General features: G+C 50.3%; 1 protein-coding gene across 2 annotated transcripts in view; it reads left to right on the top strand.

Moving 5' to 3' along the window:
* The window catches only part of NSF (N-ethylmaleimide sensitive factor, vesicle fusing ATPase), a 72,174-nt gene extending 49,733 nt beyond the window's left edge, over window positions 1–22,441 (top strand). Inside the window, exons 13-21 of one of the 2 annotated variants that reach the window (XM_005532607.3) lie at window positions 693–788; window positions 1,352–1,508; window positions 2,616–2,749; window positions 4,173–4,239; window positions 4,408–4,487; window positions 13,434–13,568; window positions 14,391–14,504; window positions 20,317–20,372; window positions 20,957–22,441. In XM_005532607.3, coding sequence (XP_005532664.2) covers window positions 693–788; window positions 1,352–1,508; window positions 2,616–2,749; window positions 4,173–4,239; window positions 4,408–4,487; window positions 13,434–13,568; window positions 14,391–14,504; window positions 20,317–20,372; window positions 20,957–20,975 — 858 coding nt within the window. In that variant the 3' untranslated portion in view covers window positions 20,976–22,441. Of the gene's footprint in view, window positions 1–692; window positions 789–1,351; window positions 1,509–2,615; window positions 2,750–4,172; window positions 4,240–4,407; window positions 4,488–13,433; window positions 13,569–14,390; window positions 14,505–20,316; window positions 20,373–20,756 lie in introns of both variants that reach the window. The other variant, XM_014261175.2, reaches the window with a different exon arrangement.
* The last annotated feature ends 3,853 nt before the right edge of the window (window positions 22,442–26,294 follow it).

Genomic DNA, 26,294 nt, shown 5'->3' with positions numbered 1-26,294 from the left:
TTTGTACTTGGTGGGTGTTTTTGGCAGAAGAGACTCTCATTGCAGCCTCCTCTGGCTGTAGGTGTGTGTCTGGCACAGGAGGATTGGCCAGGCTGCGTTCCTGTGGCTGCTGTTCAGGGGCTGCCTTTGCTGCTGTTCAAGACAAGCACCTTGTCATTATTTTTATTGTTATTTTTCCTTCCCATATTCAGGTGCACTCTGTTCTTGCAGGTCCCTGTTGGAGGGGAATGTCTGAGACAGTCTTTGAGAGTTAAACATAGTTTATTTGTCTTAGTTCTCAGCTCCAAAGGGTACCTATGTAATCTCAGTAAATTCTAGAAGTTTGAAGTGGGGTGAGATCAGTCCCACACTGGCACCAGTCTGAGCCTCACTGACTCCTGGTTTGCAGCACAGCAGCAGCAAGGATGGGCCAGAGCTTCAGTCCTGTTCTTAGCTGGGGTGGCTTCTCTGAAATGGGGGTCACAGACATCTTCAGCATCACCCAGTGGGGTGGGACAGCTGCCCTGAATGGCTCTGTGGGGCTGGGATGTGGCTCTTGCAGTGGGGACGGCTCCAGGGGTACCCAGAAAATGCCCCAACAGAAGCATTTTTCTTACTGACCCAGACCAGCCACAGAGCTGGGGCTGTGGGGGGAAGCTGGAGAGGAGCTGTGTGGTACTGCTGGACCTCAGAGTCCTTTATTGCCTTTCTAGGCCAGCAACAAAGTGGAGGTGGACATGGAGAAGGCAGAGAGCCTGCGTGTGACCAGAGGAGACTTCTTTGCATCCTTGGAGAATGATATCAAACCAGTAAGTGGGCACTGTGGGACTGCAGGAGCAGTGAGGGGAGGGAGCAGCTTCCTTTGGGATCACACGGCAGTGGTGCCTCGAGGGCTGGCATGTCCTGTGGTGTGGAATTGGGATGCTCTGAGCTCTCTGTGTGCCTGCTGCTGCCCAGAGAGTCATAAAGAGAACTAGAACAGGTAAAGAACAGCTGGGGGTTTCTTCTCCTTGCCATGGCTTTCCCTTTTAGGCCACTTGAGTTCCTGGGTGACAACTTTACCCTGGGCTGTAGGGAGAGGTCTAAGCCTCATTTCTGAGAATTGTCTCCACACAGTGTGGAGTCAGAACCCACTGGAAACTTGCACTGACTAGAACTGGTTGTGAGTGCATATGAAAAGATGTTTCTGAACGTGCCTGGTCTCCAGCTGTGTTCAGCCCTCTGAGCTGGAATGCTGTGAGTCACCAGGGGCTGGGACTGTCTCACTTCAGCATCTTCCAGAGCCTTGGAATTTTTGTTTAATTCTTTCATGGTTTTTCTGATGGGATGAAAATTTTTTTTTGGTAAAAGAAGTGTTCCCTCTTTTTTACAGGCATTTGGAACCAACCAGGAAGACTATGCCAGCTACATCATGAATGGGATCATTAAGTGGGGGGACCCAGTAACGAGGGTGTTGGATGATGGGGAGCTGCTGGTCCAGCAGACCAAGAACAGTGACCGCACTCCCCTGGTCAGCGTCCTGCTGGAAGGTACAGCTGAGGGCAAACACCTGGGAAATGCCCTTCTGGACACTGCTGCTGGCAGCTGCCCACCTGCTCAGCTCTGACATCCTGCACCTGCAGGAATCTCACTGGGGAAAGAAATGGAATTGGGCTCTTTCAGCTTGCTTGGGTGAAATTGATTTGGATGTTGAAACTGTCTCCTCAGCCAGAGGGACTCCTGTGCTTGGAACAAGGGAGAAGGGAATGTACCCAGTTAATAACCAAAATGTACCCAGTGAATAACCTGACCTTGGCTGGTGTACAGTGGAGATGTCTCTAGCTGAGTCAGTTGTCTAAATTCTCTTTGGAATCACTGGAGAGCTCATCAGTGCAATTAGCTGAGTTCAAGCAGCTACATTTAGGTGTCTCTGTCAGTTAAAGGTGGATTTCCCTCTACCCAGACTGTTACTGACTGAAGGAGAGTTTTCAGAGTCTGTGTTACAGTACTGTGTTTCAGTGTCTTTGTTACAGGTTTTGGAGGAGAATTTGTTACACTGGAGTAGAATTTGTTATTTATCTCTTCCCTTATTTCTGTCCCAAAGTCCAAAAAGATGGGTTATCACTGTTGCTTGTGGTTCTGTAGCTTTGGAATTAACCTTGAGTAATTCTTTGTGTTAGTGCCCAGCAATTTCTTCTGTCCCTCCAAACTGATTCATGTTGGGTGCATGGATTCAGGTGTCTCTTTGGTCTCTAAATTATTCTGGTGTGAATTCAGGTAACAAATTGTCTTTGCCAGTGTTTCCCTGGTGTTCCTGCTGCTGACTTGTTTGCCAAGGTGCCAGCAGAGATCATACTGAGACAGAACACAAACTCACACATTTTGGTGCTGTAGCTGCTCCTACAGAGAGTATAATGTCCTCTTTTGTGTCATGGCAAATCATTCTGCATATGCTCAAGTAGTTCCATTAATTGCCTGCATGTGGAGGATTGGGTTGAACCAGGAGTTAGTGTGTTCCTTCTGCAAGCAAGAAAAACACTCCTTTCATACTGCAGATTCCTCTGGATGGAATTCTAAACATACCCTAAGTATCATCCACACAGGATTGTCAGAGCTGTTTTCTCCCTTGTTTATTCCTTGTTTGTCCTTTGCTTCAGGTCCCCCCCACAGTGGGAAGACTGCTTTAGCAGCAAAAATAGCAGAAGAATCCAACTTTCCCTTTATCAAGATCTGTTCTCCTGATAAGATGATTGGGTTTTCTGAAACAGCCAAGTGCCAGGCCATGAAGAAGGTACGTGTGTGTCCTCCCATGGCTTGGTGACCACCCAGTTCTGAGTTCTCTTGTGAAGGGAAAGGTGAATTACCTTTGGGATGGTGTATTCTGCTCTCTCTAGGCCTGGAAATCCTGCATGTATTTATTTGTAAAGTTGCATGTATCTCAGAATTGTAGAATAGATTGGGTTGGGGTGGCTCATAGCCCATTTCATTCCACCCCCTGCCATGGGCAGGGACACCTTCCACTGTCCCAGGTTGCTCCAAGCCCCGTCCAGCCTGGCCTTGGACTCTTCCAGGGATCCAGGGGCAGCCACAGCTGTTCTGGGCACCCTGTGCCAGGGCCTCCCCACTCTCACAGGGAAGAATTCCTTTCTCATATCCCATCTAACCCTGCCCTCTGGCAGTTTGAAGCCATTCCCTCCTGTCCTGTTGCTCCAGACTTTTGTCTCTGTTTTTGTGGCACTGGCACGGGGTGACTGGGGGAGGTTTCAAGGCTCTGTTCTGGTGTGTGGTCCTGGCAAACAGTGCAGGGATGAGCAGGTCTGGAGCTCTGCCTGGGAAGGGGGAGGCAGGAAGGGCTTAGGGCTGCACCTGGGGAGAACAGATCCTGCCTGAGTGGGACTTGGACCTGTTCTGAGGTGGGGTCTTTAATTAAACAAGAGCTTTAACAACCTGGGGAGCTGGGGAATGTGAACCAATTGAACATTTTCATTTGCTGAAGCAGCCCAGCACTTACTCTTCAGAGGAATGGAGCATGTGAGCTGAATGTTCCTCTGATCAGATTGGTGCAGGGCTGTAGAGTTCCTGAGGGAAGGAAGGTCCTTAGGAGAAGCAGTGGAGGTGCAGTTTGTGACTTGGATTCCAAAAGGAGCCTTTGGATTCACTGGAATCAGGATTTGCTGGAGGCAGGGCTGCAGCACCACTGCTGTCCTTAGTGCTGCCTCCTGCTCACAGCCAGAGCTGTGCAGCACACTCTGTGCTGCTCCAGGAGGGGTGACTGGGGCTGAGATCCACACCTGAGCCAGTCCCTTCTCCTGCAGGGTGCTGCTCTGGACAGTACCCAGTATCCAGCCTGAGGAGAAGATCTTCACAGCAGTGTTACAGTTGGGGAGGTTCTGTATGTGTGTTACATTATCAGTATTGACCCAGCTCCAAAAACAGAGGAATGGTGCTGGTTTCTCCCTGGCTCACAGTGAACCTCAGGGCAGCTGCTTGTTGCCAAAGGTGCGGGGGTAAATGAATAAATAAACTGAATTTGTGGAGATGGCAGTGTTTTATTGCCTGCAGGGAGCCTGATCTCTCATTACCTACCTGTTTCATTCTCAGATTATTCCTCTCAGTGTTGCTGTGTTCAGCTAAACCCACATCAGCAGGCCCAGCTGTGGCTGTTGTAGTCCTGTGGCTGAGGTTTAACACTGAGATATTTTACTGTTTTTCAGATCTTTGATGATGCCTACAAATCCCAGCTCAGCTGTGTTGTTGTGGACGACATTGAGCGACTTTTAGGTGAGTCAGGAGGAGGGTGAGCTGTGCTGGCTGCTGCAGAAATATTGATGTATTTCTGGAAATTACCTGGAACCATTTACTTCGGGAGCATTGAACTGGTTTTGATACAGTGAAGTGGCTTAAATGTTCATCTGCTCTGTGTGCATCAAAGTGCATTTTTCCTTTCAGATTATGTCCCAATTGGACCTCGATTCTCCAATCTGGTGTTGCAGGCCCTTCTGGTGCTGCTGAAGAAAGCCCCTCCCCAGGTAAGGCGGGGATGCCCTGTTCCTGCAGGAACTGGGACAGTGGGAGCTTTGTGTCTGCCTGAGAGCTGCCAGTGGTGTTAATGCTTTTGTCTGAGTCAGCCACGTTAATCCCAGCCTGCTGCTCTTCATTCACTTGGACATTTCTAGTATAACCACAAGGGATTCAACTTGAAATATCTAATTACTGGGGGCTGAATCTTCTGCAGTTAGTCCTAAAAATACTGACTAAGGAAACCAGTTTAACCTTCACCATGTAAAGCTGAATTATGCCAGCTGCCTGCCCTCTGAGAAGCTGTTCAAGCCAGATCCACCCCTGGCTCAGCCACGTGCTCCCTTCCTATTTATAAATCAATTTCTGTGTAATCTGTGATTGTGGTTGTCAGGGGTTTAATTTGTTCTTAACTTGAAATGATGAGGTGTTAATTACAATGACTGAGGGAACCTTAAGATCTTGTCTCTCGTGCTGATCCTGTCTGTTTGCACTTCGTGGCTCGATGAGATTTAAGAACATCACAAGTGCTGAGGGTTCTGCAGCTCGTGCTGGGTGAGACAGACAGGCAGGGACTCCTTTCTTGTTTGCCATTTTCCTGTCCTTCACTGCCTTTCTGCTCTGTGTGTGAGAGTATCTGCATGAATAAATAACATCGTAACAGGAACACCTTGAAAGTTGGTGACAGGAAAAAGCAGAGAAGCACAGTCTGGGTGAAGTCAGTTTTTTGTCATGTTTAATATCCTGGCACAGGAGCGTGTGCGTGAGTGTTGGTTTCATTAGAGAGTTTGGTGAAAAGACCTTTCAAATCCAGGACTTTGAACTAAATTGTAATGCCACAGGCCCCGAGTTCCCCGTGTGACTGTCAGCCTGGGAGAACAAAGATTTTCCCAGTGAGCTTTCTAGGCCACGTGAAATCTGTAACACAACAGCATCCAAGTTTTATCACATGCTTGGAACAGAGCAGCTGCCTGTGTGGAGCAGCACAGCCATTCCTGGTCGCATCATCTCCTGCAATCACTGACCTATTGCAGGCTGTTCCACAGTGCCAGGACATGGCTATTCCCATAAATCAATAGGGAAAATCGAACTTGATTTGGTAAATTTTTCAAAAGAACTTAAAGTATTAAATTGTCCATTTGCCTATTGCATTTTGAATGTGTGCTGCTGCCCTTTGGGTGGCACCTGGGGCTCCCAGGAGCAGGACAGGCTGGAGCTCACAGATATTTGCCAAGTTTGCGCTTGTTGCAGAGATTTGTGCTCAGCAGGGTTTGAAGTGCCCTGGGGGCTGGGAGAATCTGGCTTGACAGCCAATATTATGGTGACTTAAGCCATAAATTGTTGGAGGGTAGAGAGTGAGTTTGCTGAGGAAATGTCACTGGTTGATTGATCATGTGGGATTTTTTACCTTTTTTTTTTTCTAAGTGTCCAGTGTTGGTTTTGTGGGAATCAGGACATGGGGTGAGCTGGGCCCTTTGGGCTGCCCTGCTCTGGCAGTTCTGGGGACAGGGTTCTTCCTGGTGTGTTTGTAGTGAGTTCCCTGGGATAGCCATGGCATGTGGGGATCTTGGGTGTTCAAAAACACAAAGCTGTGTGTAAGAAACAGAGTTGTGCAGGAAAAGACCTTTTCTACTGTGACAGTTTATTGTGAAAAAGGTTGGATTTGGGCACGGAGACTCTTTGGGGGTTTTGAACTCAAGTGAAGAACCCATGATGGGGATAAACCTGAGGGTTGATCAACACCTTCCAAGTCCCCTCTGAGATTACAAGTTCCCTTGAGGAGCAGTTTCTTTGGAGGGAATGGCTGATCTCAGGGGCTGCTGTAATTTGAGATGCAGATACAGGCTCTAAGTGCATGAGCAGCATCAGTGGTGCTGACCTGCATGGGGTCAAAGCACCGTGGATTTCTGTGGGACTGGGGTTTAGCATCATTCCTTGTAAAAATAGGATGTCCTGGGACGTCCCTGTGCTGAGGGAAATTCTCAGCAGGGTGCTGGGGAGACAATACCTGTTCCCCTTTGCTTCAGTGTTTCTCTCATGGAGGGGGCCTGAAATAATGAGCTGATTTTGAGGAATAATGGAATGGCTTGGCTTGGGAAGGACTTTACAGCCCATCTCATTCCACCCCTGCCTTGGGCAGGGACACCTTCCACTGCCCCAGGCTGCTCCAAGCCCTGTCCAGACTGGCCTTGGACACTTCAGGGATCAAGGGACAGCCACAGCTGCTGAGAACTCCATTCCAGGGCCTCCCTATCCTCACAAGGAAGAATTTCCTTCCAATATCCATCTATTCCTGCCCTCTGGCAGTGGGAAGCCGTTCCCTGTGTCCTGTCACAGCGGATGCAGCGCGGCCGCTCCCACTGCTGTGGCCCAGATTATGAATTCACTGGGGTGTCACATCACTTGCAGGGATATTCTTGATGTGCAAGCAGCTCCCTGCAATCACTGGAGGCTCCGTGAGGAAGAGAAGCGTTTCTGGGATGAAATGTTATTAATTATGCATCGAGGTGCGTGTCTCTGCTGAATTGGTGTAGGAAAGCTGCCTCCCAGGCTCCGCTCTTCTGAGGGAGGCTGGATTATTGGAACGTGCTGTGGGAAGGGCAAACACTTGAAGGTTCTGGTTTTCTTTTGAGAGTAAACACTTTAGACTTTAAATAAACTAGAAACCTCTCTGAGCTTGCTTTAAATTGCCAGTCACAGCTCCTGCTTGTGGTTCCACTCAGCAGTGTTAAATAGTGCTATCTGTTACTGCTGCTTCAAGAGGCCTGAAAACCATTGCATTTTGTTCAGCATCTTTTTTTAAACCAATTAAAAATCTTTTCTGAAATGCCTTGAAGAGAAGAAAATAAACCATGTTCTCTTGGGTCTTTAATTCAATCAAGTTTGCCTGTGTTGTGCAGGAGCAGGGACTGGGGGATGGAAAGGCTGAAAAGGGCTGTCTCAGCAGGGAGCCGAGCAGGAGAAAAGGACTTTCCTGAGAACTGAGCAGCAGCAGCTCCCAAAGCCGGGGCTGCTTCATCTACATGAGAGTCACACAGGCCTGGAGGCGCTCCCCAGCCCCACGAGGTTCACATGTGCCTCCCTGCTGCTTCCCAACAATCGGCCTGGGCAGGATGGACCCTGGGCATCCCCAGCGGAGCCGGGCTGGGCAGGGTCAGGGAATGTCTGCCTGAGCAAGGTGACATCCAAGGGACATCCTGGGGCTGCCCTGGCACTGCTCCCAGAGCCCCCAGCCCCACTTTCAAAGTGAGATTTGTGCCTGGGGACATCCTTCCATTGCTCCCAGAGCCCCCAGCCCTTCTTCATGAAGGGAGACCCACTCCTGGGGATGTCCTTTCACTGTTCCCAGAGCCCCCAGCCCCTTTTCTCACTGGGACACTGGAGGCTTTTGCCAATTGATGAAAGTTACAGGGAATTATCATGTTTGATGTAATCCCAGATGCATTCCTGATTCCACATCACTTGGTGTGAATTGGAAGCAATTCCAGTCACCAGTGCCTTTATGTGCACAAACCTGGGGAATTATGTTTCTTCCTTTGCATGTGAGGAATTCCCAAGACCCCAAACACAAGGATAAAGGTGTCCTGAGCATCTGGTGGGTGACAGAGGCACCTCAGTGTCACCAGTGCCTGGTTCCAGCACAGCTCAGGCTCCCCTTGCCTGGGGCTGGCTGGATTTGCTGAAATTCTGTGGTTGGAGACTCCACGGACGTGTTGAGGCTCCAGTTGCTCACAGCAGAGTCTGTAATTGTGTCATGTTCTAACTCCCTGGGGCAGAGATGTGGTGTCTGTTGGGAAGTGGCTGCTGTGGTAGAAGAATCCATTCTGGAAAATTCACTTGGTTCAAGTGGCTTCAAGTCCCACAGTTCTGTGCATGAGGACATCCTTCAGTCAGGTAAAATCCCTGCACCAGAGGGGTCAACTCTTTTGGAAGGCAGGAGGGCAGGACACACACCCCTGTCCTGTCCCCCTGTCAGCACAGAGGGCTCTTGGGCTCCAAACTGGGGCACTTTGACTAAAAAAGGACAGGATGAATCCAGGTCTAAGGCTGTGCCTATGTCTGATATCTGGTGATGAAAGAACTGGGCTGGAACTGTCCTGGTTGTGAATCTGACACTAAATCATCTTAAGCTCCTCCTCCTTCCTTGGTAATTTACTTACATATTATGCCTGATTTTTGGAAGTTTGGCTTGAATCCTGATTTTCTGTGGGCTGAACATGTGGCACATTGCCTTCACCATGGCTGCTGTAGAAATTAAGGGTGAAAAAAGTGGTTTTTTTTGAAAATGGGACCACTTCAGCAGTACCATTTCAGAGCACTTCAGTGTTCTCTGGGATGGCCCTGCTGGAGCAGGGAGTGGCACCGTGGCCCCTTCCAGCCTGAGCCATTCTGGGATCCTGTAAAAAGAGTAAATCCCAGTTTCTCCCATGGAAAGCAGAGGAGCTGGCTGAGGGCAGCTTTTCCAGTTTGATGGCTTTTCCCGCTGCCTCCATAATTCCTGGAGCAAACAGTGCTGTCCTGGGGGTTCTCACTTGTTTGTTGAGTTGCCTGAAAGTTTGAGGAGCTCGAGGGGCTCCTGCCCTGTCAGTGCTGGAGGGTCACTGTGGCTGCTTTCCAGGGGTCAGGTTTAAAGGCAGGGAGTTGAAGGCATGGCTGCTTCTGAGGAAAGCAGGGAAAAATCAGGATCTTTTGGGTGGAGCTGTTAAAATTTTGAAGTACTTTTGTGGAGTAGCCATCTGTTCTGTGGAGCTCCCAAGCACGTCAGTGGTTCAGGGACCTGGGAATATTTAACAGAGATATCTAAAAATTGCTCATGGATCTGCCCTTTGGGAACTCATCCTGGTGCTTTTCAACCTTGTTAAGCCTTTCCATTCTTAGCACTGTGCTTGCCTGAGTCCAGCTGAGCTGTTGGTGAGAGCAAACACCCTTTAGTTCAGTTTATCTGATGTTTGATAATTCCTTCTTGTGCTCCCTGGTTTCTGTAGTGACGAGCAGCAGTCTCTCCCTCATCTCCTCTACACCACCTATGATTTTATAAACCTCTCTGTTTTTACCAAGGGTCTATTTAGGGAAGTTCTTCCCTATTTCTGACAATCCCCAGTGCTTTCTGTGACTTCTCCAACTAAACACAATCATTGAAACATGGAATGGCTTGGGTTGGGAGGGACCTTCAAGCTCATCCAGTGCCACCCCTGCCATGGCAGGGACACCTCCCACTGTCCCAGGCTGCTCCAAGCCCCATCCAAACTGGCCTTGGGCACTGCCAGGGATCCAGGGGCAGCCCCAGCTGCTCTGGGCATCCTCTGCCTGATGATTCCGTCCTCACAGGGAGGAATTCCATCCCAGTGTCCCATCTAACCCTTCCCTCTGCCAGTGTGAATCCATTCCCCCTTGTCCCAAGTCCCTCCCCAGCTCTCCTGGATCCCCTTTAGGCACTGGAAGGGGCTCTAAGGTGTCCCCATTCCCTTCCCTTCTCCAGGTGAACACCCCCAGCTCGGAAATGATGGATTTGAAGTTCTATTTGAAACAGGAAGGAACTCCTGGATTCACATGGCAGAATGATTATCCTGTTTTGCTCTTTTCCCATCCTAAATCTGTCCCCCTGGTCACACTCAGAGTGAGCTTGAGCTGGTGTTCCCACAGAATTCCCACAGGGAGTGATGCCAGTGGTTTTCCTCAGTGGTCACAGGGCTTTAGAGACCTCTCTGTGTGTGCAGCAATCGCCCACTGCCCTGATGGGCTTGGTCCAGCTGACTCAGTGTGGCACTGGCAGGGCTGGTCCTTTAGGGAATGTTTGCTGGATGAGTCCAGAGCGTGGGCAGCTTTCCTGGGAGGAGGAATGTGTCATCTGGGCTCCAGCAGCTGAGAAGGAAAGGCCAAGAATGAGATCAGTCATGGACACCTGAAGTACCAGGAGGTGAAACTTCCCTCACTGGTGACATTCCTGTGCTGCCTGTGTCCTTTCCTGATGAAACTCCAAGCTAAATTCCATTTTTATTGTAATCAGGCACAGACTTCATTAATATATGAGGGCAGCATGCCTCAGGCAGTCACTCTGAGGTAGTTATCCCCTTGATTGATGCCTGATCAGTGTGCCAGGCACTGTACACATGCTGGGAGCTATATTTGGGGAACAGACACTGCCTGGGTGCAGCTGAGCAGTTTTTTCCTTCTAAAATGCTCATAGTTCATGGGAAACTGTTATTAACACAGCCCCTTGCCCAAGCTGTTCAGGATTTTGAGAGTTCCATACAGTAATAAGCAAGTTTTTAGGAGAACACTTGTGAAGCAGGTGGGTCTGGGTGGTAGAGCACTTTCAGGAGGGGTTGTTCTGTGTTTTGGAGGTTTCAGTTCTGGTCAGGAGTCTGTCCTTGGCTTCCTATGTGCCCTGGTACCTCAGGTGTGTAGCAGTGAAACTGTTTGGGGTGTCTGGTGTGGGTATGGCTGGTTGTTCCTTGGCTGAGGGAGCAGGAATTCTCCTTGCAGGGTTGTGCCCTTTGCTGAGTTACGGGGTCTGCAACATCAGCACCATGGGAGGAACGAGAGCTCCCTGAGGACAGGGTGGTGAGGAAATGCAGAGCAAATGAAAGCAAAGGCAGAGCTGAGATGAAATGTTCCCAGTCAGTTCTCCTGATAATCCCTGAGTGCTCCTGGAGCATTCTGCTGCCCTGCCAGGGGCATCTCAGCAGGCTGAAGGCACCTCTGAGCCCTGTCCTCAGGAGCAGATGTCTCAGTTTGTGCCACATGGGCTCAGGAGCAGGGCATGGTTCAGGTGTTCTGGGGACTCATCTCACACAGCTTCCAGGGCAGTGTTTACACCCTGTTTTACCAACCCTTTCCTTAGTGGAAAGCTGCTGGAATTGTGTCTTCGTGCAGGCAGAAAGCTTTTCTGCTGCTGAGCATCACCTAATCCTCTTGGTCTGTGCAGTGCTTTAGCTGGAAATCTCTGGTGGGAGGTGTCCCTGTCCATGGTAGGGCAGGGAACAAGATGGTTTTAGGGTCCCTTCCAACCCAAACCATTCCATGGTTCCATGGAAATGGGCACCAGATGGGGCTTCCTGAGTTCCTGTGGGAGTGAGGATCAAACTCCACCTTCTCTCCACTGTGTGTGTTGGGTTTTCATCTTTGCCAGCCAGATCTTCCTGATTTGGCTCGAACTTGTAAAGTGCTGTAATATTCTCCTGGCCTTGCTGGACCATCAAAAAGGAAATGAATCCTGTGCAGTTGTAAAGCTGTGGAGGATGTGGTGGGAGCAGCACCTGTGGAATGGGGCAGAAATACCATGGAATGGCTGTGCTGCTGCTTCCTGAGGACACTGTGCCCTTCCCCAGGTGACCTGCAGGCAGTGTTGGACCCTCAGCCCTAAAACATCACTTTAACTGCTTCCACTACAGTTCTACACCAGCATTTGCAGTTCAGGAATTGGCTGTTTTTCCCCATTTTCCCTTTTCCAAAGAGGTGGCTGAGTGATGCTGTGGTGCCCCCTGAGAATGGGGATTCACACAGGAGGGGCAGCACAGTGTCCCCAGCAGAGCCCTGTGTGACACTGGTGACCTGGGACCTGCCAGATGTTCCTGCCTTTTGCTCTCTTGGACTAAAACCAAACTTGGAGTGAGCACCTGAGCTTATTCCCAGTTCAGGATCTTTCTCAGTGTCCAACACCTGGGGCAGGAGCAGAATGTGTTCAGTGAGTGCAGGGGAAGAACACACCCTGTGAAGATGCACTGTGCATCAGAGATGTCTTTAAATAGGTTTTCATCCTCTGTCAAGGGAATGCAAAGCAGTTACAGGATTCGTTCTGGGAATAGTTTTTAGGGTTTTGTTTTGTTTTTATAATGATGAAGTTCTGCGTCATGAAGTTGAAATATAGAACTTGCACAGAAGCACAGAATATTCTGAGTGGGAAGGGACTCCCAAGGATCCTCAAATCCAGCTCCTGGCCCTGCACAGACACCCCTAAATCCAGCCTGTGCATCCCTGGCAGTGTGGTCCAAGCTCTCCTGGAGCTCTGGCAGCCTCGGGGCCAGGACCATTCCCTGGGGAGCCTGGGCAGTGCCAGCACCTCTGGGTGGGCACTGGACATTCCCTTCACTCTTGGAGCCTCAGCCACACTTCTTGTACAGTAAGTACAAGACTTGTAGAAGGACCTCTTGGGCCAGCCAGGCTCCTCCCAGCCCATGGGCTCCCTGTGTACTGGGACAGAAAAGGGACTGATGGTCCTTCCTGACAGTCCCAGCAGCTCCTTCCATCAGCCAATACTGATCAGTGTCCAAACCCTGCACAGGGAAATTAAAATAGCAGTGGAAAGGGCTCTGCAAGGTCAACAAACAGCAGTGGATCTGCATTTGCAGCTGATGTTTTCCACAACTTGCTCTGTTATTCATAAACCCTGTTATTGCCTGGGCTGACTCGGGGTTGCTCTGTGCACTCTGGATTGGGAATTGGAGGCTGCTGGAGTGGAACTGTCCTGTGCAGTGGCAGGGGGAACTCAGGGACTCACAGCAGCCTCTGCTCAAAAGCCTGAGCTGGAAATCCACTGGAACTGCCTGTGCAGGAGCAGGGAATTCACTGTACCCACAGATTCCTAAAGACAGGCTGTTCCCTCGAGAAGTCATTTGTAATTCAGCTTTTGGGAGTGGGAGTTTGCTCAGGCTTTTAAATTTAATGAGGATCCAGCTATTTATAATGATGGGTTCAGAAGGAGCTGTGAGTGTGGTGGGGCTTTGTGCACCACAATTCTTGGACCCTGTTGGTGGCATTGCTCCGAGAGCTGATCCCGGTCTCCTGTGGCTGCTGTTGGCAACTTCAATTACTGACAGATTTAATCCTATTAATTTTGTTTGAAGTGGGTTTTTAAATGGCCATTTCCTATTTATCATTTGTAGTTAGCTGAACCTTCCCTAGGCTGGTTCTCTGCAGTTTTTCCTTCCCTGACTCTCGCTCCCTTGCCTGGACAGGGCCGCAAGCTCCTGATCATCGGCACCACGAGCCGCAAGGACGTCCTGCAGGAGATGGAGATGCTGAATGCCTTCAGCACCACCATCCATGTGCCCAACATTGCCACAGGGGAGCAGCTCATGGAGGCTTTAGAGGTGAGGAAAAGTTTAAGGATGACAAAAGACTCAAAATTTGCTAGAAATGAGGGATTTTGCAGTAGCTGTGTCTGGCAGCACCATCCCACTTGACATTATGTCATAACATAGCAGTTCTGAGGCATTTCAGTTTGCTTTTTCATGAATTAAATTAAGGCAAAATTAGAGAACAGTAGGTCTGGGGAAAGGTTTGTGGTCTGGACTGAAACATTCCAAGGGCATGGAAGTGGGTAATGAATATAATTGGGACACTTAAACTGAGTGTGCCCGGAGGGTGCTGAGCTCTGCTGAATTGGAACAGCATCAACTAATGGTGTTTAGTGCTGAGGAATTAAAAGTTCCTTATAAATTCCTGCCTTCAGTGTCTCCTTATTTTGTGCCCTAGTGGGAGTTGTAGTGAGTACTGAAAGCTGTTAAAATAAACTGAACAGGCAAATCTTGGGTGCCATTGGCAAACTTGTCCCCGTGGTGGTGTCACCAAAGCCTGAGAGACACAGACACTTCTGCAGCAGGTGTGGAAACTTCCTGTGGTTTGACCCATTGTTTCCTTGTACACCCTGATCTGGAGAGGACCTGGAGTGCAGCATTAAAGCACTAACATAACAGCACTAACTGTCGGATAAGGGATATTAGGGAAGAAAGCATTAGGTAATTAAAGAATGTTTTTGTTCATGTGTTGCCTTGTCTAAGATACATTGCAACAAATTTTCCTTCTCAACTGGTAAATGGTTCTAGCTTCCATTCCCTTTCTCCCAAGGTAGGTACCATTATTCCTACTCTCAGTCTCCTGTTGTTGATTTTTTAAAATGATTTCCCCCCCAGCTCCTGGGTAACTTCAAAGACAAGGAGCGCAGCACGATTGCACAGAACGTCAAAGGGAAACCTGTCTGGATTGGGATCAAGAAGCTGCTGATGCTGATAGAAATGTCCTTACAGGTAGGAATGGTTCTGGGGAGGAAGGACTGGGGTCCTAGAGAAGTCCTGGAGGTTCCCTTCTCTGCAGACCCCTGCTGTTGGTGGGAGCCTTTGCATTGGTTTAATTGGGAAAAGAGCTGCAGTGAGGGGAAGTTTTCAAAACAAAGAAATCACCACATCTTGGTCCACAGAGATCTTTAAATCCCCCCATGCCCATGGGCTGTTCAGAGCTGCACTTCAGAGCATCTGGCTACAGGAGGGGTTGGATTAACTCACCTTTCATGGAATTTCTTCTCTCCACCCAGCATGTTAAGATTGCAGATAGCAATCACCTCAGGTTTTTTTTTAAAGAAGAAGGTGCCTGTGCAGGTGTATGTGCTCTTTCCCTGAAGAAGATAAATCTGTCAGGCTGTTCAGCTGCTCTTCTTTTTATTTTCCACTTTCAGCACTTTAAAGAAAATAATTGCAGAGGGTAGAACTATGCAGCTCTGAGCCCTCCCCCGCAGCAGCACCCATGCCTGGAGCCAGCCAGCAAGCTCGTGCTCATGCTGACACGGGCTGAGGGTGCAGCCCTAATCCTCCCCTGACATCCCAGTGCTCCCCCAGCCCCCCCTCTGCTCACATCAAATGGATTTAGTGCAGCTGAGTGAACTGTCCTCAGATCTTCCTTGCAGAGGCAGGGCAGAAGTGAAGAGACTTGTAGTTCAGAGCAGACGAGTCGTGTACCCCTCTGTTCACTCTCCACAATTCTGTTAAAACTTGCTCAGCACTAAGGATATGCTCTGACTGGATGTCACCTCAGGGAATAAAGTCATTTATCTAGATTACTTTTTCCTCTTCTTCCTTGGCTTTTAATTCCATACCTACAGGCAAGTCAGTAAGTCATTGCTTGCATGTATTAAATGTATTTAAGGGCTGCTGGCCTTCGGGGACTGCCGGGCTCACATTCCCTGAGCCCTGACAGTGGGTCCCTATTTCTGACACAGGGCATGTTCTTGTGCTGCTTTCTCCTGAAGTGCTGGCTGTTTTCAAAGCTGGAGGTGGAGGTTCTGTAAATCACAGGCAGTTCTGAGTTGGGAGATGGGTGGGAATGCTGACCCCAGCCCTGTTCCCAGCATGGCCCTTGTGCCTGTTCTGCTCCTGGGGTGCAGTTCTGGGCACCACAATATCATAGAGATAGAAGGGGATTTGAGAATGCCCAAAGGAGGGACCTGAAGATGGTGAAGGGTGTAGAGGTGAAGCCGCAGGAGGAGCAGCTGAGGTCACTTGTTCAGCTGGAGCAGAGGAGACTGAGGGCAGGGCTCAGTGGGGCTGCAGCTCCTCCCCAGGGGCAGCTCCAATCTCTGCTCTGTGACAGGGACAGGGCCCAGGGAACGGCTGGAGCTGGGCCAGGGGGATTTGGTTGGATCTCAGGGAAAGGTTCTTCCCCAAGAGGGTGCTGGCACTGCCCAGGCTCCCAGGGAATGGTCCTGGCCCCGAGGCTGCCAGAGCTCCAGGAGAGCTTGGACAGTGCTCCAGGGATGCCCAGGCTGGGATTGTTGGGGTCTCTGTGCAGGGCAGGGGCTGGGCTGGATGATCCCTGTGGGTCCTTTCCCACTGAGGATGTTCCATGATTCTGTGAGCAGTGACACTGTTGACACAGAGTCCTCACTCTGCCCGAGGCTGTGCAGGCAAAGTGCCATTGGGTGTTAATTACTTTCAGCAGGTCATTGTTGTGTAGGTGAGTCCAGGACCAGCCAGGCTGGGAGGAGACAGAGCTGGGGCTGTGCCCTTTCTCACACACTGAACATCAAACATGGACTGCTGCCACTGTCCCTGGAGCCACTGAGGGTGTCCCTTTGCTGCCTGTGCAGGTTTGGCAGCAGGGTGGTTCTGCATTCAGGTGGTTGTGTAATAGCAGAGGTAACAGCATATGGCAGCTAAATATGAACCAGCTCTGTTCCAAAAGGTCTGAGGTGTTTCCATGACTCCATCTGTTGAACTGCTATAAATACAGGAGAGCAGTGCAGGCTCTCAGGGAACAGAGCTGGGATCTGAGGGCACTGGAACCCACAGTGAGCTGGGATCTGCCAGGCTCTTACAGGAAAGCACAATTGCACCAGATAAGAAGTCCAGCACTGGATATTGTTTTCACTGAGTTGTACCACAGCTTTTTAGAAGAGTTCAGTCTGAAATCACTTAAGAATTCCAAGTGATGGATAAAATTTCTCAGAACTCAACTGATTGATGCCAAGTGACTGAATTCTTTGTAAAAAATGTGCACATAGTGTCTTCCTCTGAATATAATGGTGGATTTTGTTTTGTTAAAGCAGTGACCCCACTCTCAGCTCTCAGCAGGGATTCCTGAACTGGTCAAATGACTTCCAGTGTGTTTCAAACCAAAATCACACTGAACCAGACCCTCAATATCAAAATCCTTTCTTGGGATAACTGAACTGCTCAGGTGTCCTGGGTGAATTGTCACCTTGTTTATGAGCTGTGTAACCCCACACTTTCTGGCAGCCTAATTTCCCCCAAACTCTGTTATTGCTTTTCTTGGCTTTCTTTAATGTCCAGTTGCTTGTGTTTTGTGTCACATACTTTAATTATTTGCGCACACTGAGTATTCTGGAATGATTCTCTTCTTGTTCAAATGAAGCCTTTGATCCCTGGATACACTCAGAATTTGCCATGTGAATCCACAAGTGTTTGCAGTGCCTTGGCTGCAGTACAGGGCCACCTCCAGTGCTCTTGGGTCCCACACTGGCTGCACCCTGCCCTGGGTACTGCTGGATACTCTCTCCATGGCTGGGGGCTGCTTCCTCCTGCTTCCTCTCCCTGCCTGTGTTGCTCTCAGACCTTGCTGGCAGCACTCCCAAAGCCAAGGTCTCTCTCCTGAGCCTGGATGAGTCAGGCAATGTTCCAGAAAGCCCCTTCTGGCACCTCCAGGGTTTCCTGGTTTGGTAATGTCTGTTTGGTGTAAATAAAGCTTAATCAGCATAAACAAAACTTAATCTGAGCTGCTTGTCTTTAATATATCTTAACTTTCACGGGAACTCACTTTGAAAGATCACCATATAATATTACCTGCTTTATTTTAAACCAAACACTGTACCTGGACATGCTGAGGGTTTGGGGTTCATGGCAGGTTTTCAGGAGGTCTGGGGGCTTGTCACACCTTGGTGGAGGATCTCCTTCTCTGGACTGGAGATTAACAGCCTCCCTTCAGTTCCTTTGTTTCTTGAGGGGTCCTGGATGTCCTGGGGATGCTGCACTACCCAGGAATGAACATCCAAGTTCTTGTCACCTCTGTGAGCTCTGTCACAGGGTCAGTCCCACGCTGCTGTTCCAGAAAATCTTTCCCCTAGTTTGGCAGCATTTTCTGTTTCACAGAGCACCAGAGGGTGTGTCCAGGAGTCCTGAACCTGCTTCCTCTGTGCTCCACTGACCACAGCTTCTGCTCCTTCCCAGGCAGAGCAGCCTCTGGGGTTTGTGCCTGCATTTTTAATAAGCAATTTGATCAAGTCTGGGTCTTTGTGACCTTTCAGCTGCCAGCTGTAGTCTTTAGGACAAGGTGCTGTGTGTGCAGGTCCTGTGTCTCCCCAGGAGCCAGTGCAGGTTATGGACACAGTGTCCATGGACACCCTTTGGATGGGCAGGACTGGGGACCCTTTGCCAGGTGAGGGTCCCATGCTGGGTCTGGTGGTGTGGATTGAACCTGTGGATGCCCCCAGAGGAAGGGGATGTCCATGAAATCGGAGTTCTGGGTTCACATACTCCTGTGCCAGGTGCCTTCAGCCTTTCTGACAGAAGCACAGAGTCTCTGAGGTGGGGAGAGCCCCCTAAGTGCTCCCTCAGCACTGCCAGGGGCACCACTGACCATGTCCCCAAGTGCCACATCCCCCACAGAAATGGGAGACTGGCACAGGGACAGGTGAGCTTTTCCTTGTAGCCAGGTGACAACTGGGAGAGGTTGTGGAGAAGGTTTAGGCTGGAGGGACCCTGCAGACAGCCTCTCTCTGGTCTCCTGTTTGGTGCTGTCACAGTGCCCCTCAGGCCCTGGGTATTTCCCATGCCAAACACTCTGCTGGGGGGTTCACCTTTCTTCTCCTCCTGGACCTGACTATTGCCAGTCAGGCAATATTTGCTGCTTAAACCCTAAATTAAATGCTCAGTGAGCCTCAGTAAGTTCCTTTAAATCTTGTTGTTTCAGTGAATTTATTTTTCTGATCTAAAAGTAGCTCAGCAGCTGGTACTGAGGAACTGGCCTTGCTCTCCTATCTCACAGCCATGGGAAGTTTTACATTTTTAGGCTTTTCTTAGCACAAAGGAGAAATTCTTGCTGACTCTTTCTCCCCCACATTGCTGGGGATGCTGTTGTTGGTTTAGGATTTATTTTCTTCTGAGCTGTTTTTGAGGGCATTTGTGTTGCCCTCTGTTGCAGCAGTCAGAATTTTAAATAGATGGCTTCTTCACATCTGGGATGGGAAGAAATTTTCCTTTAGGGATGTAAACTGGATGTGGTGATGTGATGTGATGTGATGTGATGTGATGTGATGTGATGTGATGTGATGTGATGTGATGTGATGGAGGAGTTCCACACCCACGTTTGGTCTCACTGGTGGGAGGCCAGGGCACAGGCTGACATTTTGCTTCCCCACTCCAAGGATGAGGGCCAGTTTTATGTTTTAAGTAGAGGCTTGCCTGTGCATTGCCAAGGGGGTGATGGAGCTGGGAATCTCACACCAGGAGACTTCACAGTTCCATGTACTGGGTGTTCCCAGAGTGAATCCCCTGTATTGTCACAGTGTGCTGAAGATACAGGTCAGTGATGGAATTTGCAGAGGGAACACAAGTTGGAGTTTATAGGATACAAGAACTTTTGGAATACAAGACCAAGATTCTGAGAACCAACATCCTCTGATTTCCAACTGTTAATAGTCCTCACTCACTGTATTTTGGTGCAAATCTAAGGAAGATTTCCCTGGAGTAATTTCATGAGGATCAGCAATCCTGTGCACCAGCACAGGGATCTGATCCAGCTACAGCTGGTGTCCTCCAGCAGCAGCTTGGGTGTCTCCTGAGCAGTCCTTCCCTGCTGTCCCTGTCCCCATCCCTGTTGTCCCTGTCCTGGGGGAGGCAGGGCTGCTCCCTGGGGGCTGTTCCTGGTTGATGGATCTGGCTCAGGTTTGTGCTGGCCCTGCCCTGCCCTGGTGCTGCTGCACCTCTGGGGAAACAGGAGCACTGGGAACATTGCTCCTGTTTAATTTGCTGCCCCAGTTCTGGGAAGGGGTGGATGCAAGCAGACTTGGAGTGGGCCTGGCTGGAACTGGCAGCAGGGTGTGGGTGTGAGGTGCCATGGAAACAGTGCCTGTGTGTGCTCCCATCTCCTGCCCTGTGGGCACACACAGCTTGTGCCAGTCACCTTTTCTGGTGGTGCAGAGCTGTGCCTGCCCTGGCAGCTCCAGAACTCCTGCACAGCCAGGCTGGGCCCTGCTCAGGCCAGTGTTCAGGCAGAGCAAACAGCTCCAGCAGCCTCTGTGGGGCCAGTTCTGCTCACTGTGATCAGGAACAGGACCTGGGGAATGGCTGGAGATCAGGAAAGGTTCTTTCCACAGAGGGTGCTGGCAGTGCCCAGGATCCCCAGAGAGCCCTGAGGCTGCCAGAGCTCCAGGAGCTCTCAGAGATGCACAAGGTGGGATTGTTGAGGTGTCTGTGCAGAGCCAGGGGTTGGACTCCATGATCCTTGTGGGTCCTGTCCAACCCAAGACATTCCATGTATTCTGTGCTTTCCTTTTTGGCTGCTTGAAGGATTCCCTGGCACTAATGGGGATCTGTTTTGTTTGGTGTTTAGATGGATCCTGAGTATCGGGTGAAAAAGTTCTTGGCTCTTCTGAGAGAAGAAGGAACGTAAGTACTTCTATTTTAAAGCAGTGTTTAAATTCTCTTTTCTGCTCAGAAATGAGCTGCTCTGAGGGGAACCTGCAGTATCTGCTCTGATTGTTGGCCCCTCTGTATTGTCAGAGCTGTATCAGATCAGTTCTTTGAGCAGTTTGGGAGGGGGGAGGTCCTGAAGGTTTGGGAATCTGCATGCCTGAATTCTCTGCTTTTCTGAATTTACCCTTGACTTTTAAAGTGTCCATGAGATACTGGGCCAAAATTTACCTTTCTTTAACTAAAATAAATCAAAAGAGATTCTGCTTGAGTTAAAATCCAGCTGTTTATCTAAAATCTGGAATTCTGGTTTCTTGTGTCTCCTGTCTGAGAGAAGGATGTCCTACTCTTTCCCCATAGGTGCCACAGGGATTAGTTGAGCCCAGTGGGACAGTGGCATCTCCTAGAGAATGACTTTCTAATACATGTAGGGCAGTACCTGTGCTGGGGAAACTCACACCACTATCTATCCTGGCTACATGTGAGTGGGTTCCAGTGTGTGCTTGATGCTTTATACATGTGCATGATGCTTTCCTGATGGATTTGGCTTCTTTTGCAAGAGTCCCTACCCTAGACTGAAGGTGGACCAAAGTGCAAGATCAACAGCTGGAAAAGTGACCAACCTGGAGAACAAACACTGGGATCTTTACTCTTCTGTGCTCAACACACTGGACAAAGTGAAATGCTCCCCTGATCCCCAGAGCCCCATGTGGAACCTGCATGTGTAGTGCAATACAGTATCTTTATTCTTTGTCTTTGATATTCTGATGTCATGTGGAAGTGTCTCCTAGAACACCGTGCTTCTGTCTCTGTGCAGCCAGGCTGCGTTTTGGGGTGAGCAGGGGGGAATGTCCTGTGAGGTTTGGGGCTGACCCTCACTTGAGTCCAGCATTCCTGCAGTAGGAAAGAGATCCTGGCTTCCAATAAACCTGCCAGTCTGCTGGAGGGATGTCAAAGCACTGCTGTGTCTTACCCTGGGCAGGTGAAGGATTTCTTGTGGTGTCACCCCACCCCTCACTGAACTCTGAGCCAGACCCACACCCCACAGACAGTGCCCATGGGAGTCCAGCTCCAGGAGTGCCTGGATGCTGCACCCACTTTATTTATGTCCAGGTATTTTGGGGCCTGATGGGACACTGCTGGTGCCACTGGGGACTGGAAGAGGGCAGGAAAGTGTTGATCAGAGTAGAGGAAATTTCCAAATCCAGTATTTAAGGCATCAAATCTTGTTGTTAATTCAACAACAATTTTAGGGATGCTAGTTCCAACCTCCAGCTCTTCCTGAGTTCCTGTAGTTGGCAGCTTTGGTATCCTCCAGCCTCATTTTTATCCCTTTCTCCTGCCATGTTACCAAAGGTTGAGACTGCTCCTTAGAGACAGAGAGGAGGCCAAGCTCTGCAGGTGCACGAGATGTGTATTGCCATGTTTTTGCACTGAAATAAAGGAATGTATCAAACCTTGCTCTGCACTCCTTCCCTGGTCCTGTGGCCTCAGGGAGATGCTGTCGCTCGCGGTCTGAGGCTGCTCCCCCTGGGCTCCAGTCCTTCCATAAGGCTCCTGGAACATACCTCAGTGTGGTGGGGCATGAAATCAAAGCCATTTAGCAGATCTTAGCCAGTGTAGCTTCCTAAACTTGACCAGACCCACTGTAAGGGCTAGCAGTGGTATCCAGAGGGGAGTTCCCAGGGAAGGAGGGTGCCCCACGTCCTTCCAGGCCGAGGTGGAGGTCCTGTTGTCCTCAGTGTGCTCACAGCAGTTGGAGTGTTTCAGCCACTCCACTCTGCTCCTCTGGCAGTGCTGTTGTGTTGTGATGCTGTTGTGAGTCCCAGTGGTGGTTCCCTCTCATTTTGTGTATGATCTTGTGAATTTATTTGTTCCTCCCTTCCCTCTGCCAGTCTGAGTGACAGCAGCACACAGTAACTTATATTTCAGAGTAAATGATGTAAACCTTATCGTGTCTGTGTCCAGAACTATATTGATGAATAAATATCTGGTTTAATTGCACATTCAATGGATTCAATAAAAAGCACAACTCCTTGTGATGACCTGGGTGCCATCTGTGTCTGGTGCTGGTGTGTGTGAGGAGCAGAGCTGCTCCTGGGGTGCTCAGTGTGTGCCTGAGTGTGGATGGGTTGAATTTACCCCAGCCTGATGAGCTGGCTCCTCTTACAGAAGTTTGTGAGAGGACTCTGCTCCAGCCCATTCTGGAGCTGTGTGGGCCCTGCAGTGCTCAGCAGGCCCCACGTGTGTCTGTGTGTGTGGGGTTATCCCACACCTGGGGAGGGCTGGAGAACCAGGGTGAGTGCTGGGTGTGACACCCGGCCCACTCCAACCTCTGTTCCAGGATCTCCATCTGAGATGTTTCCTGCAGGTGGCACAAGGGCAGCACCTTCCCAGCACCTGTGTGTTCTCTATGGCTCCTTCTGGCAGATTGGCTTTAAATCTATAATAAACAGACAATATTGCTTTTGATGTAAGGGCCAAATGCTTCACCCCCTTCCTTACCCTGTTTCATCTTGAACTTTGCAGAAATATGTTCCTGAAATGGAGCTGGGGCAGATTTGAAAGTGCTGGGGATGGGTTTTGGGGGCACTGTGTGGGGTGGGGGAAGGTTTGGGGCACCTGGGCAGACAGGGAGAGCTTCACCCCCAGAGCTGGGGAGTCCAGAACCCTCCATGGGCCAGGTTCTCTGGTTAGGTAGGACATGTCAGACACCCTGTCCATGCATGTGGATCCATGGGATGGCTTTGTGTGTAATTTGGGGATCAGGGCAAGAATACTGAGTGATTCTATATTTATTTTGCCCTTCAGACAGGTACATTTGAGAGCAGTGCAGTGGAAAATCGTGTGCACTTAAAAGCATTGCTAATGCGAGGGGGATGCTGCAGAAACACCCACAGAATTATTCATGGACAGGAGAAGATCTTTATATGGGAAAATTTGGACCTTGGTCTGTCCAAAGCATTGGGAGGTGATTCAGAGGCAGCCTGTGAGTACATGTGGGGAGTCTACAAAGTCTGAAACCTGTTTTGATCCTTTTCTTCATTTCATCTTCTGGCTCTGCACAAGTCCCTGGCAGGAGGGGACAGCCGGGGGGGTCGGGCTCTGCTCCCAGGGAACAGGGACAGGAGGAGAGGGAACAGCCTCAGGCTGGGCCAGGAGAGGTTTAGATGGAATATCAGGGAAAGTTTATTTGTGAACAGCTGTGCAGCCCTGGCACAGCTGCCCAGGGCAGGGGTGGAGTCCCCATCCCTGGAGGGGTTTAAAAGCTGTAGGGGTGTGGCACTTGGGGACAGGGGTCAGTGGTGGCCTCAGCAGTGCTGGGAATGGTTGGACTCAATGATCTGAAAGGTTTTTCCAACCTTAAGGGTTCCATGATTCTGTGCTGAATCTCAGTTGTGCACACTGTGCCCTGGCACTCCCTGAATCAAAATCTCAGCATTCAGCTGTAAAATCTCTTCCTTTTGCCATCATTGTCTTGATTCCTGTAACAGATACCCCTGCCCATGCCAGGGAGTTGGAACTATGTGACCCTTAAGGTCCTTTCCAACCCAAACCATTCTGGGATTCCCTGAATCCTGTGGCTGTCCCTGTCCATGAGCAGCTGGGTCATGACCCACTGCTCTGTAGCTGTTCAGCAGGACCCTCAGAGCCAAACCACACAAGCTGGCAAGTGCATATTTTTGAATTTTTACCTTTTCTTTAATGATGTACCACAAAAAATGGAAGTTGAAATATATTTTTCTCCAAATATATATATTTATATAATATATAATCTTAGTTAACTCAAGTATATACATTGTATAATAAATAATGCTTATAAAAAGAGACATTTTCTGAATATAAAATAAAAAAAAATCGACCTCTACAACTTTATACAAAACTTTGGATACAGCAGATTGATGGAAAAAGATCTTCCATTCAGTGCTAGAATACCTGGCTACAGTAAAATAATTACAAGGCAATAAATGTTCTATTTAATATTAAATACCTTTTCTTGATTAAAAAACAAACAAACAAATAAGGGATTTTGTTTAAAGTTGGATACTGGGAGTCTTTCCAGACGTGGGATTTAATATATACTTTAAATAGATGCATATCAGAGGACGGCGTGGCTCCGGCTGGGGAGGCTTCTGGAGCTCTCTGGGATTTTAATTTTTGGGAGCAAAGGCTCCTGTGAAGGAGGGTCTGGAGCTCGTCCTGGTGCTCTGCATGGGAGGGACCTGGGGTTCTGCTCTGCCTGAGGCCCCTCCCGAGCTCCCTGCCAGGGATTTCTCACCCCTTTATTGCTCTGTGCAGCTCCAGGGGCTGCTCATTCCCAGGAAAAGAGAGAGTGGAGCAGCAGCCACAGCCCAAGTGGCCACCATTCCCTGGAATTCACTGGCTGGGGTGTGTTTGAATGTGGCTGTTGGTCCTGGAGCCCACCAGGACAGAGGGAGTATTTATTTTTTAATTTCATGGGTCAGTACTCCTGGAGGAGGCAAACCCAGGGAGAGGGGATGTGCTCAGGGATGGGGGCACGGCCAGGAGAGCAGGGGGGGGACAAACACTGGGATGGGCCATGGGATGTGGGGGAGCCCAAACCCCTGCACAGAGCTGGGGGGATTTCCTGGATGATTGCTGACAGCTCAGTAAATCCCATGGGAGGGGAAGGGTCTGCCTGGCATTGTGCTCTGGGACCACAGCTGTCTGGTGGGAAGGCTGACAAGGAGGCTGGGACAGAGATTTCCTCTCTCCCTGGAATCTCTCATGTTCAGAGCTGCTGCAGCAGCTCACCTGGCAGGTAACCCATCCCCAGGGGGATCCCTGAGCTCCTTCTGGGCTGCAGAGTCACGTTAGGGAATGCTGAGTCAATTGGTGCTGCCCCGATCCTTAGGATCCTCTCCTGGGCAGCTGCACGGTGGGGAGGTGGCTGGGACGATGCTGTCCCCTGTACGAGGTGGCAGCAGTGCCCTGCTCTTGTCCTGGGCCAGGTGCCAGAGGGTCAGCTCTGGGCTCTGCCTTCCTGACATCCTCCTTGGGAGATTATGGGAGATGTGGGGAGCCGAGAGGGCAGAGGGGAGGGGGAAGGAGAGACCACCCGTGGGCTCTGATTGTGTGCTCAGACAGGTTTGGTTCTCCAGCATCACCTCGGAGCAGGAAGGAGGGAGCTGGGCTGGTGTGGGGGCTCCTTTCCTCTCCCCACTGCATCTGCTGAGAGCAGGACAGCAGCAGCTGGGGGAGCTTTCACTGGGAAAAATCTATTTCCACCTGAACCCCCGAGTTGGTTCTGCAGGGGCTGGACCAGAGCTGGGAGCTTGGGGGCTGCTGTGGCAGCAGCTCTGCCTCGTGTGGCTGTGTCTCACTGGGACTCAGCTGTCCCTGTCTCTGCTGTCCCCAGGCAGCCTGTCCTGTCCCTGCTCCTGTCCCTGCTCCTGTCCCTGCTCCTGTCCCTGCTCCTGTCCTGTCCCTGCTCCTGTCCCTGCTCCTGTCCTGTCCCTGCTCCTGTCCTGTCCCTGCTCCTGTCCTGTCCCTGCCCTCCCTGTCCTCTCCCTGCTCCTGTCCTGTCCCTGTCCTGTCCCTGTCCTGTCCCTGCTCCTGTCCTGTCCCTGCTCCCCCTGTCCTGTCCCTGTCCTGTCCCTGTCCTGTCCCTGCTCCTGTCCTGTCCCTGCCCTCCCTGTCCTGTCCCTGTCCTGTCCTGTCCCTGCTCCTGTCCTGTCCCTGCTCCCCCTGTCCTGTCCCTGCTCCTGTCCTGTCCCTGCCCTCCCCAGGCAGCCCGTCCTGCTGCGGGCTCAGCAGTCACACCTCGTGCGGGTGAGGTTCCCAGAGCCTTCTCCACGCCCTGGGTGCCCTGGGTGTGTGCCCTGGCCGGGCCCATCAGGAGTTTTGTGCCGTCCTCTGTGGTGTGAGGCCACGTGT

This window comes from Pseudopodoces humilis, chromosome 29, assembly GCF_049639895.1.
Source record: "Pseudopodoces humilis isolate 2021_Gansu_Grassland_sample_001 chromosome 29, ASM4963989v1, whole genome shotgun sequence".
Lineage (NCBI taxonomy): Eukaryota > Metazoa > Chordata > Aves > Passeriformes > Paridae > Pseudopodoces > Pseudopodoces humilis.
The sequence above is the reverse complement of the archived record's forward strand: the minus strand, read 5'-3'. Positions and strand labels throughout refer to the sequence as shown.